Genomic DNA, 17990 nt, shown 5'->3' on the forward strand with positions numbered 1-17990 from the left:
CTAGAAGAGACATATTTCACCAAGAAAAATTGGCAGGAGCTGTATCTCATGGATTTTGATGTTTTTGGTTTTGTTAGTTTCATCTCCTCATAACAGCTTCTTGTGATTAAATTATTCAGAGACTCCTAGATCATATAGTAGCATCACTTTCATCAAGAGGGTTCTTGATTTTCTTTATCATTTCTTCAGCAACACATTAATCCATCAGTAACATATTATTGAACTTCATGGTGTTGTTAAATTTTTTTATTCCTGATGTTGATCTTTTCTTGTGGCTTTTCATTTAAGGGGATTTATAATAGCTGTGCAATAAAGACTGTCATATCTAGTAACATGTTATTGAACTTCATGGCATTGTAAATCTCTAGTTTTCTTCCTATTGTTGATTTTCTATTGTGACTTTTCATTTAAGGGGATGTACAGTAGCTGTGAAATGGAGACTAACACATCCAGATGTGAGGATAGAATGCAGCATGCATTTCTACTTCCAGACAAGGATGGACTTACACTGAAACTGTTTACTATAGCTTGACAATAGGATGCTGGACTCTCTGCCATTGTCCATGCCCGCAATGATGGACATATGACTGTGTATGAAGAACTATACTTTGGGCCCGGCGGCGTGCCATAGCGGCTAAAGTCCTCGCCTTGAATGCACCAGGGTCCCAAATGGGCGCTGCTTCTGGTCCCGGCAGCTCCACTTCCCATCGAGCTCCCTGCTTGTGGCCTGGGAAAGTAGTCAAGGACGGCCCAAAGCCTGGGGACCCTGCACCGCGTGGGAGACCCGGAGGAGGTTGCTGGTTCTCAGCTTCAGATCGGCGCAGCACCAGCCGTTGCGGCTCAGTTGGGGAGTAAATCATCGGACGGAAGATCTTCCTCTCTGTCTCTCCTCCTCTCTGTGTGTCTGACTTTGTAATAAAATAAATAAATCTTCAAAAAAAAAAAAAAACCAAAAACACTTAAGAAATGATATAGAAGAACTAGGTGGGGGGAGGAGCTGGGGAGGGGTCATGGGAAATCCCAGGAGCCTATGGAACTGCATCATAAAATGATAAATAATAAAACATTGTTCCGAAAAAAAAAAAAAGCAAGCAAGCAAGCTGGGTCCGAAGTGGAGCAGCCGGGACACGAGCTGGCGGCCTTCTGGGATGCTGGTGTTGCCGGCTGAGGCTTTACCTGCAGTGTCTGCTCCCCAAATGACTAACTGACGCATGCACACCCACAAGGAGTCCTGTGTCAGGGCGTCCGGCCAGAGCTGCCGGCCGAGGCCCAGGTCATGCGGGTGATGTGCACGTACAGCCTGTCCCGCCTCACGCCCACGGCAGGTGCCCTTGCAATCCTTTATCTCCACCTACAGGGCCCTCGCCTGGACAGACTGTCCCAACATATCCTCAGAAACGTCTTTTGAAAGGCAGAGTGATACAGCAGGAGAAACCAAGACCAGAAAAACCAGAGTGAGAGCTTCCATCCCTGGGTTCACTTCTGAAATGGTGTGACAGCTGGGGCCAGGGGCTCCACCTGAGTCCCCGACGTGAGTGCAGGGACCCCAGCACTTGGGCCACAATCCGCAGGTCCCCAGATGCATCAGCAGGGGAGCTAGGTCAGACACACAACGTGTGGGCCTGGACCCGGCACTCCCCCCGCCACCCCAGCCGTGTCCATGGAGTCCTCAGTGGGCTACTCCTCACAGACCTTGTCTCTGCACCTGTGTGTAAACCAGGCCTCTCCTGCGTGGGAAACCCACCCCACCCGCAGCTCTCCTGCTGGCCACGCCTGTGCATGCTCACTGCCACTGGAACCTGGGGAAAACACAGGGCGCTACTGGCCACTGCGCCCTGGGCACAGCACACCTGCTAGGCTGCCCTCCATAACCCAGACCTCCACCTTTCCAATGGACTGATTTCCACAAAGAGTAAGATAAAACATGTCAACACAAGCCAAACTGGCAAATTAAGACACACAACCCGGATTCCTTAGAAAACTAGACGGGGGCAAGGACGCACAAGAGACCCGCCAGGGCAGCTCCTGTTGCAACTTGGTGACCAAGAGCAGCACGAGCTCTCTGTCCACGAGGACCACGTGACTGCAGAACACAGGAAGCTATACCTTAAGGAAAGACCCCCATGTTGTGGAAAGACAAACACGGGGGTGGGCGCTGGGCCTCACGCCCACATTCCGCACAGATGCCTGGCACCAGGGCCTGGCTCCTCCCCAAGCCCAGCTTCCTGTTAACATCACCCACCCTGGAAGGCCGCAGGTGATGGCTCACGCACTTGGGCCCAGGCACGTGGGAGACCCCCATGCAATTCCCACCTCCTGTCTTGGGCCTGCCTTGGCCCTTGCTTGCTGATTAATGTCTTTCCAAAGTCAAGGGAAATGGAGACTCTATGGGGAAGACACCAACGTAGAAACAGCAAACGTCAGAGGCTCGTCCGGCGAGGCACGGACAAACCGCCTAGGGCTGAGCATGAAACAGATCCCCGGCTCAGCAAAGTGGCGAGAGGCCACACCAGGTGGGAAACGTGAGACGAGAGAAAACCTGCCTGGTCAGCTGTGGGGCCCACTCACCCCACGGACAGAGATCCTTGGCAGGTGAGGCACCGGCCACCCTCCCAGGGCTCACCCCTGGACCGGCAGGCAAAGCACGTGCACATCAGGTTCTCCCTGGGCAGCAGGCCCTGGGCTGCTGTGAGCCGCACGGAGGCGCCTGTGGCAAGGACGCCACGGCTCCTACTGCACAAAGTCACAGGCCACTTCACTGGCTCCCGCCCAGAAACACTTCCAGGAACGTGGCAACAGGGAAAACCCACCAACAACGAGAAGTCCCTCAGGCACCCCATGACCCCTGCCTGCATGCAAAGGTGGCCCAGGGCTCTCAGCTCACCCACCCTCTGCAGGGAAGGTGTGTTTCACGTGATCAGGAGCTTCATCTTTCTTCAGAGTGGGAGCAAACACACAGCACACGGCGACTCACCTGCGATCGGCTCATTTTCGGAGGCTTCTGGATCAGCGTGAGGGGCCGGCTGACGGTGGAGCTAGGGGAGAGGAGGAGGCAGGCACTGAGCTCGGGGGCCTGGCGGCCTGTGCAGGCAGACATGCCCGGCACACGGAGGCCCGCTGTGGACGCTCGGCTGGGGCTCCCAGGGTGACTGTGGGCACACACACCTGCCCCTGCAGGCCCCCACACCATCAGGTGCTGACAAGCCGCACGAGCCTCTCTCTCTCTCTGGTCAGGACTGACCAGGGCACCTGTCACAAACAGATGTCCTCGTGCAGTACAAGAAGCAAATGGGAGGGGTCTGGGTCTGTGGCACCACAGCTCTGGCCCGCCACCTGCTGTGCCCACATCCCACCTGCTCACTGGCTGCAGTCCCAATGCCCCACTGCCAATGCAGCTCCCTATGCCTGGGAAAGCAGCGGGAAACGGACCAAGGAACTCAACCCCTGACCTCCATGTAGGAGACCCTGAGGGACCTCCAGACTCCTGCCTCCTGGCTCCAGCCTCGCCCAGCACCCCAGCTGGTCCTGGGGTCAGATGGGGTGGGCCTGGCAGCCTGCAACGTGGGCGTCCCACATCTGAGCTGCATGGAGTCCCAGATGCTATGGTTCAGAACCAGCTCCCAGCTGATGCGCCAGGGAAGACGGCCCGAGTCCCAGGGTCCTTGCCATCTACCGGGGAGACCGCAACGGAGTTTCCGGCTCGGGCTTGGACCAGCCCCAGCCGTGGCAGCCGCGTGCCAAGTGAAGCAGCACATGGAAGCTTCTCTCTGCCTCTTGTTGTCACTCTGCTTTTCAGGGAAATGGGGGTCCGGGAGGGGGAAGAGAACCAAGGGGGACATGGTGGGCAGGACGCTGGCGAGGTAAGACTCTGCAGTGGCACCATGAGCCAAGCCACACACACACACAGTGACCTCTGCCAAGTCACCCCAATTCTCAGCACCCCTCACCTTCGTCCAGCAGGAGGCAGCCTGCCACTCCGCCCCGCACAATCACTTCCACAAGCTGACACAGGACACTGCCAAGGGTGCCTGTCGCCTTCTTCCCAACCTGCTTTGCCACTAAGCCATTAAAGCCGCTACCTGTTTCCCCTAATTCTAACGTGGAATGCCATCAAGGCGGACCCGAGGGGCACCCGGGCACGGAAGCACGTTTAGTGGCACCAAGGACCCAATGGTGAAGGGAGGAGTGGGAACGACCTTGCAGGGGCAGCTGGTCCAGAAGCGACCCCAACCCTGCCGTCCACTCCCAGCCGGTACCAAATACCCACCCTGCAGGGGGCTCCGGACAGTGCCCATCACCTGTTCTTCAGGAGGCTCCGGGCAGTGCCCATCACCTGTTCTTCAGGAGGTTCCGGGCAGTGCCCAGCAGAAAGCATCACAGCGAGCTCCGGGCCTCTCCGAGGGGCCGAGTCTGCACCTCCGGGGCTCAGCTGGCGCAGGCAGCGCTCCCGGGGCCCTGTCCGCCCGCAAGGGACTCACCGTCCACTCACCATCCCAAGCCATGCGCTCCTGGGGCTCGCGTTCCTGGTTCCCTGTCGGATCTAGGCTGGTGGAGGCCAGGCAGCCGGCCAATTAGCCACTCAACCCCGCAGGGGCTTTCGGTTCTCAACCACAGGAGGAAAGCCCGGGAGATGGAGCCTGCAACACCACAGGGACCGCACAGCAAGCCTGGGCAGTGCGGCTGTGCTGCGCAGGCGTGGACACCTCAAACGCTTTGGGGGGGCCTGCACATGCGCCATAGAGCACCGGAAGCTGCCTCCAAGGGCCCATCCTTAGGGCCCAGGGCAAGTCCCAGGACTACATTTCCCAAAAGGCAACGCGCCACGCCTGGAGCAGCCACTGAACTGGTGTCCCTGACTTAACCGTTAACGATGCTCATGCTGCAAGTACTGGACTCCTCGAACTGTAAAGTCGAGTGTCTCGTTAATGGGGAGTATTCCCATCCAGACGCCTGCCATAATTTCTGGAAAGGTGGCCGAGGAAGGTAGAAGTGGTGGGACCCCAGGCACTCAATTCCCAAACAGAAAGACTGGCTTTTGCCTCTAAACAGACCAAGACATGGTGGCTGAGGAGCTTTGGGCACCAAAGGAGGAGCTGACTCTCCTTGTCCCAATCATCTAACCTACAGGCACCTGCCAGGTTTGCACCCTGGGTCTCTCTGCACTCCAGTGCAGGCCACGCCTCCCGCTCCAAGGCCCTTTGCAGGTGAAGAGTCAGTCACCATCAGTGCTCAGTGTCCAGCGAGGGAGTCAAGGGACCACCACCCCATGGCGCACCAAGACCACGTGACAGCACGCCAGACGGGACAGAAAATCCAGCATGCATGGTGGAGGAAAGAAGACTGTTTTATTACACGTCCCCAAGAGGTATAGTTCATGTTCTCCCTTCACAGACAGACCACGGTCCTCATTCAAGTTCAAGGTGTCAAGGCCAGATGAAACTGACAACAGAATCGTGGCGAAAGTCACTAACAAACACCCATATCTCCACAAACACTCATTCAGGAATTTGCAGAACTTGCTTTCTAGTGGAGTAGTTACGCCTGAAATTTAAAAAAATTCTTTACGTGGAACAAAATTGTATGTATATAACATGTAAGACTTACAATGTCAACACAAAACTATAGGAGCAACGTTTTCAGAACAGTGGCTATTTCAAAACTATTTGTAATACATTTAATATATTATCTATAAAAACAGCAGCTTTAAAATGTTTTCTAAAACACCTAACATAGGTCATAAAATGTATATAATATATCTGAGCTATATCCAGAGTATGCACTTCATTAGAAATGTGACTAAGATTGGAATGCAGTTCATCCCCATGATGAGTCCAAATGCTGGTCCCTTCTGATGGTATTCGACCGTGTTGACCAGTTAGATGACAACAAACTAAATAAATAAATGGGTAGGGCTGCAGCTGCTGTCTCAGGGGAGGAGATCAATTGTGCCAATTTGTTGGAGTCTCGGGCCAGATGGAACTGGATAGGATGCTGTCCCACCACACAGCCCTGGGAGTGCCCACAGCTCCCAGGAGTCCTTGCAGGGACACTGATCTAGAAGAGTCTGGGTTGTTCTAGACTGCCACCCACCAGGCCTCTCCGCCATCTCGCAGTGGCCCTTGGTGTCTCGACTGTTGCTGCTGCTGCTGAAGAACGTGTCCCCTGGGCTCACCGACCTGGAAGCAGGAGAGACCCAGTCAGATGTGACCAGCCAGTTGTGTCCCCATGCACGGGTGGGCTGGGGGACAGACTCCCTGGTGCCCTGGCCCTTGGTCCTGAACTCTGGTCCTCAGCCATCCTGGGCCTGTCCGTGGGAGTCCCTGACTCTGGGCCTGAGGTGGGGCCACTCGCCAGCAGGAGAGTCCATGCCCAATCCCGGACCCTCACCACTCAGCTCACGGCTCAAGGTGCGTCCTTGCCCAGCCCGCATCCCTGACGGGAACAAATGAGTCAGTGGTGACCACCATGTGGGATGTTCCAGTGCTTACCCTTCCAGCGTTCTGGCAGCTCAGCGTAGTTCTTGCCATAGAGGAAGAAGATGGCTGCTTGGGGACCTCGTTGTGCTCTTCCATGTCGTTGGAAAGGTAGCTGAGGAAGAAAGCCCATCTCTCGGCATGGGATGCATGGACAGTGGTAACGTGTGGACAGCGAGAACACGTGGACAGTGAACATGCGTGGGCCATGAGAACACATGGACAGTGGGACTATGCAGACGGTGAGAATGTGTGGACAGTGACCTTTCACAGCAACAACAGTCAGAAACCAAAAATGCACCATGGCACAGCAAGCTAAGCCTCCCAAGCTTCCCATATGGATACTGGTTCGAGTCCTGGATACTCCACTTCTGACTCAGATCCTGGCTAATGCACCTGGGAAAGCAGTAGAGGATGGCCCAGGTGCTTGGAACCCTGCCACCCACTGGGAGACTCAGAAGCAGCGCCTGGCTTCTGGCTTTGGAATGCCCTGCTCCAGCTTATGGGCAGTGAATTAGCACATGGAAACTCTCTCTGTTCTTCCTTCTCTCTGTAAATCCACCTTTCAAATAAAGCAAATCTTTACAAAACCAATTAGGGAGGAGGAGATTGGTGGCTCAAGTCCTCGGGCACTGTGGGCAGCACAGAGCAGCACATGCCCTGGCGCTGCCATGCTGCCAGGCCGGTCACCCAGGAGACAGTTCAGGTGCTGGGTCCACGGGGCAGTCAGTGCTACAGGTCATCTGTTGGCCGGGGGCAGGTGTTCATCCGGCCAGCACAGGCCATGACTGAGCTCTGAATGGGGAAGTGGAGTTGGGAACAGGAGAGAGGGCGGAGCTGCCATCCAGCAGGGAGGCAGTGCAAGACAGGAGGGGGGACACAAAAGTCTCATGGTGATTTTCCTGTAAGACTTTGGGGTGTCTGCAAACAAAGGTCGTTGCCAGTACCAGGTGGACGACCAAGAGGGGCCTCAGGGCTGTGAGAGCAAACTCCCTGGAGCCGGAGCCAGTGCCAGCAGAGGGCAGGGACCTGGGGCCACGTGCACACAGGTCCTGCTGTCACCTCAGCTGGGACAGTAAACACTCTTGTTGCTCACCTAGAGGACTCAGACAGGGAAGCTCTCTGTCCGCCAGCCATGGCTCCTCTCCCAGCTCCAACTTCACGATCACGCGTGGCTTGGAGACGTCACCGCCTGTTTGTGAGAAGCAGGGCCCTCAGGTCAGGGCTGGGCTGCCAGGTTGCCCAGCACTTATCTGTACCCTATGCACCACCCAGTGGGCATGAAGTGGCCTGACGGCGCCACCCAGAGGGCACTCAGGAGGGCACTCCTCACCCACGGCCACGAGGTGGCTGTAGTTCTCCAGCGTCACCTCCCGGTAAGTCCTCCTCTGCACCGGCTCCAGCTGCTGCCACTCCTCCTGTGTGAAGCCCACGGCCACGTCCTTGAACCACAAGGGCCCCTGCAACGGCAGTGAGACGCCAAGTGGGACATGAAGCAGAGTACCCTGGTGCCCGCTCTGCCTCGGGGCTCTGTCCTGTGCCACACACGACAGCCAGAGCCAGCCCAGCCCCCACAGCCCAAGGGCGACAAACACCCACCACGATCTCCCACCAGACTCCTTGACCTCCACCCTTGTGCTCTTCACGGCCAGGGGCCACAGTGCACACGGCCAGCCCACCAGCTGCTGGACTTCCCCTGTCACCTCAGTTTTCTAGATTTTTTTCAAATAAAAGTGGAAAGGCAGAGTTACAGAGCAGACAGACAACTAGATACAGAGATGGATATAGAGAATCACCTGCTGATTCTGTCCCTGAATGGCCACAACGGCCAGAGCTGGGCCGTGCTCTGCTGCTCTCCCAGACCATAAGCAGGGAGCTGGATCAAATGTGGAGCAGCCGGGACTTGAACCAGCACACGTCTGGGATTCTGGCCAACAACAGGAATCTACTCCAGCAAAGGGGAGCATACAAGCGGTCATTTAAAACAGAACCGTGATCGCTTCTCAGCCTTTTGGCTAAGATCAAGTGTAGTAAACAGAACCGTGGACTGCTCTGTGCGCACTGCGCGTGGAAATCAAAGGCAACAAGAGGGACCCAGGAAAGCAGCTCCTGCTGAGCTGGGACACACTGCAGCAGCACACCAGCAACCCCAAAGCAGCCACCACATCCCACAGCCGCGTTCCCACTGACACCCAACGCGGACAAACCGGAAGCAGCACACTGGAGCCCAACCTCTCCCTCAGCACAGTGCAAGTGAATGGCCGAAAAAGCCCAAGTAACATGCAGAACTGTCAGACTGACTTAGGGGGAAAAAAGGCAAGAAAAAAGCAACAATGTGCTACCTACAAAAGCACACTTGTCAAAAGGAAGGTGCAGGGGTCAGTAGTGTAACAAGCTAACCCTCTGCCTACACACGGGCATCCCATATGGACACTGGTGGGAGTCCTGGCTGCCCCACTGCAGACCCATCTCCATGTTGCTGGCCCGGGCAGGTGGTGGAGAATGGCCCAAGTGCTTGGCCCCTGCACCCACGTGGGAGACCTGCAAGAAATGCCTGGCTTCTGGCTTCTGGCTTAGGGGCAGCTCAGCTGTAGCAGCTGCAGCCATTTGTGGGGTTTAACCAGCAGGTGGAAGAGCTCCCTGTCTTGGGTCAGCTCTGGCATGTGGGAGTGAATCTGTAGATAGAAGGTATTCTCCTCCCTCTGTCAGTCCACCTTCCAAGTAGATGCAAAGAAATAATTAAGAAAGATGTGAGGGCCCGGCACGGTAGCCTAGTGGCTGAAGTCCTCGCCTTGCACACACTGAGATCCCAATTGGGCAGTGGTTCATGCCCCAGCCGACCTGCTTCCCATCCAGCTCCCTGCCTGTGGCCTGGGAAAGCAGTCGAGGACGGCCCAAAGCCTTGGGACCCTGCACCCACACAGGAGACCCGGAAGAAGCGCCTGGCTCCTGGCTTCAGATTGGCTCAGCTCTGGCCATTGTGGCCACTTCGGGAGTGAATCATCGATGGAACTCCTCCTCTCTTTAAAGCTAACTTTCCAATAAAAAATAAACAAATCTTACAATAAAATACAAAAGATGTGAAGATGCAAAAGGTAACAAGTGAAAGGTGAACGGGCTGTGCCAGTCAGCCCGGACGTTCCATGCAGACGGCAGCCTGGCCGGCCCAGGGCACAGCCTGGGGACGTCACCAACTACAGTGGTGGGTGAGCCAGTCAGGAGGACATTACTGAGAGGCAGCGATGGAGAGATCCTCCACCGTCCAGTTCACTCCACAAATGCCAGCAATGGCTGCAGTTGGACCAGGCTCAAGCCAGGAGCTGCTTCTGGATTTTCCATGTGGGCAACAGGGGCCAAGTGCTTGAGCCATCCTCTGCTGCTTTCCCAGGCCCCTCGCAGAAAGCCGGGTCAGGGAGACAATCAAGATGGCGGAACAGGGTAAGGACACGTTTAAACGGACTGAGAAACAGTTCATCAGGATGAAGCAGAGAGGACACATTCCAGGAAATAGGAGAGGACAGAACAGCAGCAGGGGGGTACCTAGAGACTTGAGACACAGGAAAGCAGCGGACACAACGGTGTGGTGTTGCAGTGACTGAAACTCCAGCCGCATTCAGCAAACCGGAATCTGAACTCCACCAGCAGCCGGAACTCCACCAGCAACCAGGTGGGACGGGACTCTGACTGGGAGCTCGGGAGGTGAGCCCAGACAAAGAATTGTCCGTCCTGCTGGTCTGTTTGATTTGAGCAGGAGCAGAGACCTAGCAGCAGATCCCAGATGGGCAGTGCGAGAACAGGGTGGATTTCACAGCCCAGTCAGCCTCCTAGAGCTGAACTGGGCACCATTTTGCCTAAGGAGGCAAAGGGGAAGGATTGAGCATACACTGAGCTGGGAGTGAACTCTTTTTTGACTCAGTTAATTGCAGCAATGCAGCATTCCACAGGTTCCACCTAAAACACGTCTGGGTAGCAACAGACTTGACGGCCAGCAGACCAAGAACTCTATAGGGGCACGTCAGGCACCATTTTGCACACTCTGGCAAAAGCTTTAGGACTGCAGGGACAACAGTGAACTGCGCATGTGCTGAGCTCGTGAGAACTCTCCAAGTTCAGTAGATTGCACTGGTCCCACAGGAAAATAATACCGTCTATGGCTTCGTACGGGTCCAAATAAGTTCATGTGGCACCCAGACCTAACATCCAACAGGTCTGGCAAGATCAGCGCCACCAACAACCTAACTATATAGGATACCTGGTGTCTCCCTAATCCCGGGACCTGCTCCAACCGAAAGTGGTAGAAAGGTTGTACAGACATCAGTGCAGCCTCAGCACGATATCACAGGAGGTGGAGAGTGGGGAGCCAGGAGTTGGGGCTACAGAGACCACGGTGGAAATCTAAGATAAGAACCCAGACCTGGAACCTGCTGGAGGGAGTGGCACAACTGGCTATAAGCAAAGAGCTGTGTACCAACAGAAACAAGTAAAATCGAACTGTAGACTTGTGGGTGACACAGCTTAGAAACCTGCCCCAAGCAGAAGAATATGATAACCAGAAGTACAGTGACCAAGAGCAAAATAAGAGACAAGGGCACAATAAATATTACTGAACTCCCTGCAAAGGAGCAAAACCCTATGCCAACCTCCAAGTTAACTGAGGAAGACATCGAGAAAATAGGGGAGACACAGAATTGAGAAAAATCATTTTAAAGCTTCTGATCAACAATGAGAAACACATACAAGACTTCAAAGAATTGGGTCTGGCGTGGCTTAGCAGCTAAAATCCTCACCTTGAACACACCGGGATCCCATATGGGCACCGGTTCTGGTCCCAGGAGGTCCACTTCCCATTCAGCTCCCTGCTTGTGGCCTGGGAGGTAATTGAGCACGGCCCAATGCATTGGGACCCTGTACCCGTGTGGGAGACCTGGAAGAGGTTCCTGGTTCCTGACTTCGGATCAGCACAGCACCGGCCGTTACGCTCACTTGGGGAGTGAATCATCAGATGGAAGATCTTCCTCTCTGTATATCTGACTTTGTAATAAAATAAATAAATCTTTAAAAAAAAAGAGTTCAAAGAATTTAAGGAATATGTTACACAAGAAAAAGCAGCAATAAAGCAAATCAAGGCTGATATATCAGAAATCAAGAACACAGTAGAGCAAATTAAAAGCACAGTGGAGAGTCTCCAAAACAGAATCAAGAAAGCAGAAAACAGAATCTTAGAAGTGGAAGATATTTACTGTTGTCAGGGGGAAGCAAACAAAAACCTGGAAGCAGAGCTGGATCAGGCCAAAAATAGTATTCAAGAATCGAAAGACACTATTAAGAGGCCTAAAATAAGAGTTATGGGAATCCCAGAAGGTACAGAAAGGGAAACTGGTTTTACAGATATATTTAATGAAATAAAAAGCGAACATTTCCCTAATCTAGAGAAGGAATTGGGAAATAACATCCAGGAGGGGCACAGAACTCCCAACAGGCTTGATCCAAAGCAATCTTCACCAAGACACATGATCATCAAGCTCCCTTCAATTGAACATAAGGAAAACATGCTTAAATGTGCATGTGAAAAAAATCAACTGACATATAAAGGAATGCCAATTAAACTCACAGGACACCTCTCACAAGAAACTCTACAGGCGGGCCCGGCAGCGTGGCCTAGCGGCTAAAGTCCTCGCCTTGAAAGCCCCGGGATCCCATATGGGCGCTGGTTCTAATCCCGGCAGCTCCACTTCCCGTCCAGCTCCCTGCTTGTGGCCTGGGAAAGCAGCTGAGCACGGCCCAATGCACTGGGACACTGCACCCGCATGGGAGACCGGGAAGAGGTTCCTTGTCCCGGCATTGGATGGGCGCGTACCGGCCCGTTGCAGCTCACTTGGGGAGTGAAACATCGGATGGAAGATCTTCCTCTGTCTCTCCTCCTCTCTGTATATCCGGCTTTCCAATAACAATAAAATTAAAAAAAAAAAAAAAAGAAACTACAGGCTAGAAGGGAATGGAGTAACATATTCCAGATTCTAAAAGAAAAACATTGTCGGCCCAGGATAACATGTCCAGAAAAGCTTTCTTTTGTCTTAGAAAATGAAATAAAATTCTTCCACAGTAAAGAACAGTTAAAAGAATATGCCTCTTCCAAACATGCCCTACAAAGAATACTTCAAGATGTTCTCTTGACAGACAAGAAGAATAGCACCCAACAAAACCAAAGGCAAACGAGAAGAACATCCCAGGAAAATGACAACAGAAGACTAAATCAATGAACAACCCATTGCTAAAAGGACAGGACCAAATTACCACCCATACATGTGAACCCTCAGAGTAACCGCCTTAAGCTTAATCAAACTGAGTCATAGATGAGTACACTGGATTCAAAAACAAAACCCATCTATTTGTTGTCTAGAAGAGACATATTTCACCAAGAAAAATCAGCAGAAGCTGTATCTCATGGATTTTGATGTTTTTGGTTTTGTTAGTTTCATCTCCTCATAACAGCTTCTTGTGATTAAATTATTCAGACTCATAGATCATAAAGTAGCATCACTTTCATCAAGAGGGTTCTTGATTTTCTTTATCATTTCTTCAGCAACACATTAATCCATCAGTAACATATTATTGAACTTCATGGTGTTGTTAAATTTTTTTATTCCTGATGTTGATCTTTTCTTGTGGCTTTTCATTTAAGGGGATTTATAATAGCTGTGCAGTAAAGACTGTCATATCTAGTAACATGTTATTGAACTTCATGGCATTGTAAATCTCTAGTTTTCTTCCTATTGTTGATTTTCTATTGTGACTTTTCATTTGAGGGGATGTACAGTAGCTGTGAAATGGAGACTAACACATCCAGATGTGAGGATAGAATGCAGCATGCATTTCTACTTCCAGACAAGGATGGACTTACACTGAAACTGTTTACTATAGCTTGACAATAGGATGCTGGACTCTCTGCCATTGTCCATGCCCGCAATGATGGACATATGACTGTGTATGAAGAACTATACTTTGGGCCCGGCGGCGTGCCATAGCGGCTAAAGTCCTCGCCTTGAATGCACCAGGGTCCCAAATGGGCGCTGCTTCTGGTCCCGGCAGCTCCACTTCCCATCGAGCTCCCTGCTTGTGGCCTGGGAAAGTAGTCAAGGACGGCCCAAAGCCTGGGGACCCTGCACCGCGTGGGAGACCCGGAGGAGGTTGCTGGTTCTCAGCTTCAGATCGGCGCAGCACCAGCCGTTGCGGCTCAGTTGGGGAGTAAATCATCGGACGGAAGATCTTCCTCTCTGTCTCTCCTCCTCTCTGTGTGTCTGACTTTGTAATAAAATAAATAAATCTTCAAAAAAAAAAAAAACAAAAACACTTAAGAAATGATATAGAAGAACTAGGTGGGGGGAGGAGCTGGGGAGGGGTCATGGGAAATCCCAGGAGCCTATGGAACTGCATCATAAAATGATAAATAATAAAACATTGTTCCGGAAAAAAAAAAAAAAAAAAAGAAAGCAAGCTGGGTCCGAAGTGGAGCAGCCGGGACACGAGCTGGCGGCCTTCTGGGATGCTGGTGTTGACGGCTGAGGCTTTACCTGCAGTGTCTGCTCCCCAAATGACTAACTGACGCATGCACACCCACAAGGAGTCCTGTGTCAGGGCGTCCGGCCAGAGCTGCCGGCCGAGGCCCAGGTCATGCGGGTGATGTGCACGTACAGCCTGTCCCGCCTCACGCCCACGGCAGGCACCCTTGCAATCCTTTATCTCCACCTACAGGGCCCTCGCCTGGACAGACTGTCCCAACATATCCTCAGAAACGTCTTTTGAAAGGCAGAGTGATACAGCAGGAGAAACCAAGACCAGAAAAACCAGAGTGAGAGCTTCCATCCCTGGGTTCACTTCTGAAATGGTGTGACAGCTGGGGCCAGGGGCTCCACCTGAGTCCCCGACGTGAGTGCAGGGACCCCAGCACTTGGGCCACAATCCGCAGGTCCCCAGATGCATCAGCAGGGGAGCTAGGTCAGACACACAGCATGTGGGCCTGGACCCGGCACTCCCCCCCCCACCTCAGCCGTGTCCATGGAGTCCTCAGTGGGCTGCTCCTCACAGACCTTGTCTCTGCACCTGTGTGTAAACCAGGCCTCTCCTGCGTGGGAAACCCACCCCACCCGCAGCTCTCCTGCTGGCCACGCCTGTGCATGCTCACTGCCACTGGAACCTGGGGAAAACAGGGTGCTACTGGCCACTGCCCCCTGGGCACAGCACACCTGCTAGGCTGCCCTCCATAACCGAGATTCCACCTTTTCAATTAACTGATTTCTCTCTCTGTCCTTTTTTTTTTGTTTTAATTTTTTTTGGGAAAGATTTTCTTATTTTTATTGGAAAGGCAGATGTACACAGAGCAGGAGAGAAGAGAGGAGAGGAAGATCTTCCGTCCAACCATTCACTCCCCAAGTGAACGCAACAGCCGGTTCTGCTCCAACAGAAGCCAGGAGCCAGGAACTTCCTTCCAGGTCTTCCATGTGGGTGCAGGGTGCCAAGTTTGGGCCGTCCTCCACCACTTTCCCAGGCAACAAACATGGAGCTGTATGTGAACTGGAGCTGCTGGGATTAGAACTGGCACCCATATGGGATCCCAGTGCATTCAAAGGGGGGGACCTTAACCATTACGCAATCTCGCCGGGTCCTCAATTAACTGATTTCCACAAAGAGTAAGATAAAAGATGTCAACACAATCCAAAATGGCCAACCAAGACACACAACCTGGATTCCTTAGAAAACTAGACGGGGGCAAGGACGCACAAGAGACCCGCCAGGGCAGCTCCTGTTGCAACTTGGTGACCAAGAGGAGCACGAGCTCTCTGTCCACGAGGACCACGTGACTTCAGAACACAGGACACTGTACCTTAAGGAAAGACCCCCATGTTGTGGAAAGACAAACACGGGGGTGGGCGCTGGGCCTCACGCCCACATTCCGCACAGATGCCTGGCACCAGGGCCTGGCTCCTCCCCAAGCCCAGCTTCCTGTTAACATCACCCACCCTGGAAGGCCGCAGGTGATGGCTCACGCACTTGGGCCCAGGCACATGGGAGACCCCAATGCAATTCCCACCTCCTGTCTTGGGCCTGCCTTGGCCCTTGCTTGCTGATTAATGTCTTTCCAAAGTCAAGGGAAATGGAGACTCTATGGGGAAGACACCAACGTAGAAACAGCAAACGTCAGAGGCTCGTCCGGCGAGGCACTGGACAAACCGCCTAGGGCTGAGCATGAAACAGATCCCCGGCTCAGCAAAGTGGCGAGAGGCCACACCAGGTGGGAAACGTGAGACGAGAGGAAACCTGCCTGGTCAGCTGTGGGGCCCACTCACCCCCACGGACAGAGATCCTTGGCAGGTGAGGCACCGGCCACCCTCCCAGGGCTCACCCCTGGACCAGCAGGCAAAGTACGTGCACATCAGGTTCTCCCTGGGCAGCAGGCCCTGGGCTGCTGTGAGCCGCACGGAGGCGCCTGTGGCAAGGACGCCACGGCTCCTACTGCACAAAGTCACAGGCCACTCCACTGGCTCCCGCCCAGAAACACTTCCAGGAACGTGGCAACAGGGAAAACCCACCAACAACGAGAAGTCCCTCAGGCACCCCATGACCCCTGCCTGCATGCAAAGGTGACCCAGGGCTCTCAGCTCACCCACCCTCTGCAGGGAAGGTGTGTTTCACGTGATCAGGAGCTTCATCTTTCTTCAGAGTGGGAGCAAACACACAGCACACGGCGACTCACCTGCGATCGGCTCATTTTCGGAGGCTTCTGGATCAGCGTGAGGGGCCAGCTGACGGTGGAGCTAGGGGAGAGGAGGAGGCAGGCACTGAGCTCGGGGGCCTGGCGGCCTGTGCAGGCAGACATGCCCGGCACACGGAGGCCCGCTGTGGACACTCGGCTGGGGCTCCCAGGGTGACTGTGGGCACACACACCTGCCCCTGCAGGCCCCCACACCATCAGGTGCTGACAAGCCGCACGAGCCTCTCTCTCTCTCTGGTCAGGACTGACCAGGGCACCTGTCACAAACAGATGTCCTCGTGCAGTACAAGAAGCAAATGGGAGGGGTCTGGGTCTGTGGCACCACAGCTCTGGCCCGCCACCTGCTGTGCCCACATCCCACCTGCTCACTGGCTGCAGTCCCAATGCCCCACTGCCAATGCAGCTCCCTATGCCTGGGAAAGCAGCGGGAAACGGACCAAGGAACTCAACCCCTGACCTCCATGTAGGAGACCCTGAGGGACCTCCAGACTCCTGCCTCCTGGCTCCAGCCTCGCCCAGCACCCCAGCTGGTCCTGGGGACAGATGGGGTGGGCCTGGCAGCCTGCAACGTGGGCGTCCCACATCTGAGCTGCATGGAGTCCCAGATGCTATGGTTCAGAACCAGCTCCCAGCTGATGCGCCAGGGAAGACGGCCCGAGTCCCAGGGTCCTTGCCATCTACCGGGGAGACCACAATGGAGTTTCCGGCTCGGGCTTGGACCAGCCCCAGCCGTGGCAGCCGCGTGCCAAGTGAAGCAGCACATGGAAGCTTCTCTCTGCCTCTTGTTGTCACTCTGCTTTTCAGGGAAATGGGGGTCGGGGAGGGGGAAGAGAACCAAGGGGGACATGGTGGGCAGGACGCTGGCGAGGTAAGACTCTGCAGTGGCACCATGAGCCAAGCCACACACACACACAGTGACCTCTGCCAAGTCACCCCAATTCTCAGCACCCCTCACCTTCGTCCAGCAGGAGGCAGCCTGCCACTCCGCCCCGCACAATCACTTCCACAAGCTGACACAGGACACTGCCAAGGGTGCCTGTCGCCTTCTTCCCAACCTGCTTTGCCACTAAGCCATTAAAGCCGCTACCTGTTTCCCCTAATTCTAACGTGGAATGCCATCAAGGCGGACCCGAGGGGCACAAGGGCACCGAAGCAAGTTTACGGACACCGAGGACCCGACAGTGAAGGGAGGAGTGGGAACGACCCCGCAGGGGCAGCTGGTCCAGAAGCGACCCCAACCCTACTGTGCACTCCCAGCCGGTGCCCAATACCTACCCCGTAGGGGGCTCCGGGCCCGAAGCACACCTACCTAACAGGGGGCTCCAGGCCATACCCACCACAGGGGGCTCCGGGCAGTGCCCACCGCTACCCTGCAGGGGCTCCTGGCAGTGCCCACCACTTACCCCGCAGGGGCTCTCGGGACTCACCCACGCAAGGAAAGCCCGGGAGATGGAGCCTGCAACACCACAGGGACAGCACAGGAAGCCTGGGCAGTGCGGCTGTGCTGCGCAGGAGTGGACACCTCGAACGCGTTGAGGGCGTGCACATGCGCGACGGGGCACCGGAAGCTGCCTCCCAGGGCTCATCCTGAGGGCCCAGGGCAAGTCCCAGGACTACATTTCCCAAAAGGCAACGCGCCACGCCTGAAGCAACGGCTGAACTGGCTGTCCCTGACTTAACCGTTAAGGATGTTCATGCTGCAAGTACTGGCCCCTCGAACTGTAAAGTCGAGTGTCTCGTTAGTGGGG

At 54.4% G+C, this 17990-nt stretch overlaps 1 protein-coding gene across 1 annotated transcript; it reads right to left on the reverse strand.

The window, feature by feature from the left end:
- Positions 1 to 7531: 7531 nt before the first annotated feature.
- On the reverse strand, positions 7532 to 16258 carry LOC131483265 (KRAB domain-containing protein 4-like). Its single transcript, XM_058681018.1, has 3 exons — positions 16225 to 16258; positions 7807 to 7933; positions 7532 to 7665 (listed from the first exon to the last, which is right to left on the reverse strand). Exons 1-3 carry the CDS (start codon positions 16237 to 16239, stop codon positions 7532 to 7534), a joined length of 276 nt encoding a protein of 91 aa, XP_058537001.1. The 5' UTR covers positions 16240 to 16258.
- Between the last annotated feature and the right edge of the window lie 1732 nt (positions 16259 to 17990).

The sequence above is a fragment of the Ochotona princeps genome, chromosome 24 (assembly GCF_030435755.1).
Source record: "Ochotona princeps isolate mOchPri1 chromosome 24, mOchPri1.hap1, whole genome shotgun sequence".
Lineage (NCBI taxonomy): Eukaryota > Metazoa > Chordata > Mammalia > Lagomorpha > Ochotonidae > Ochotona > Ochotona princeps.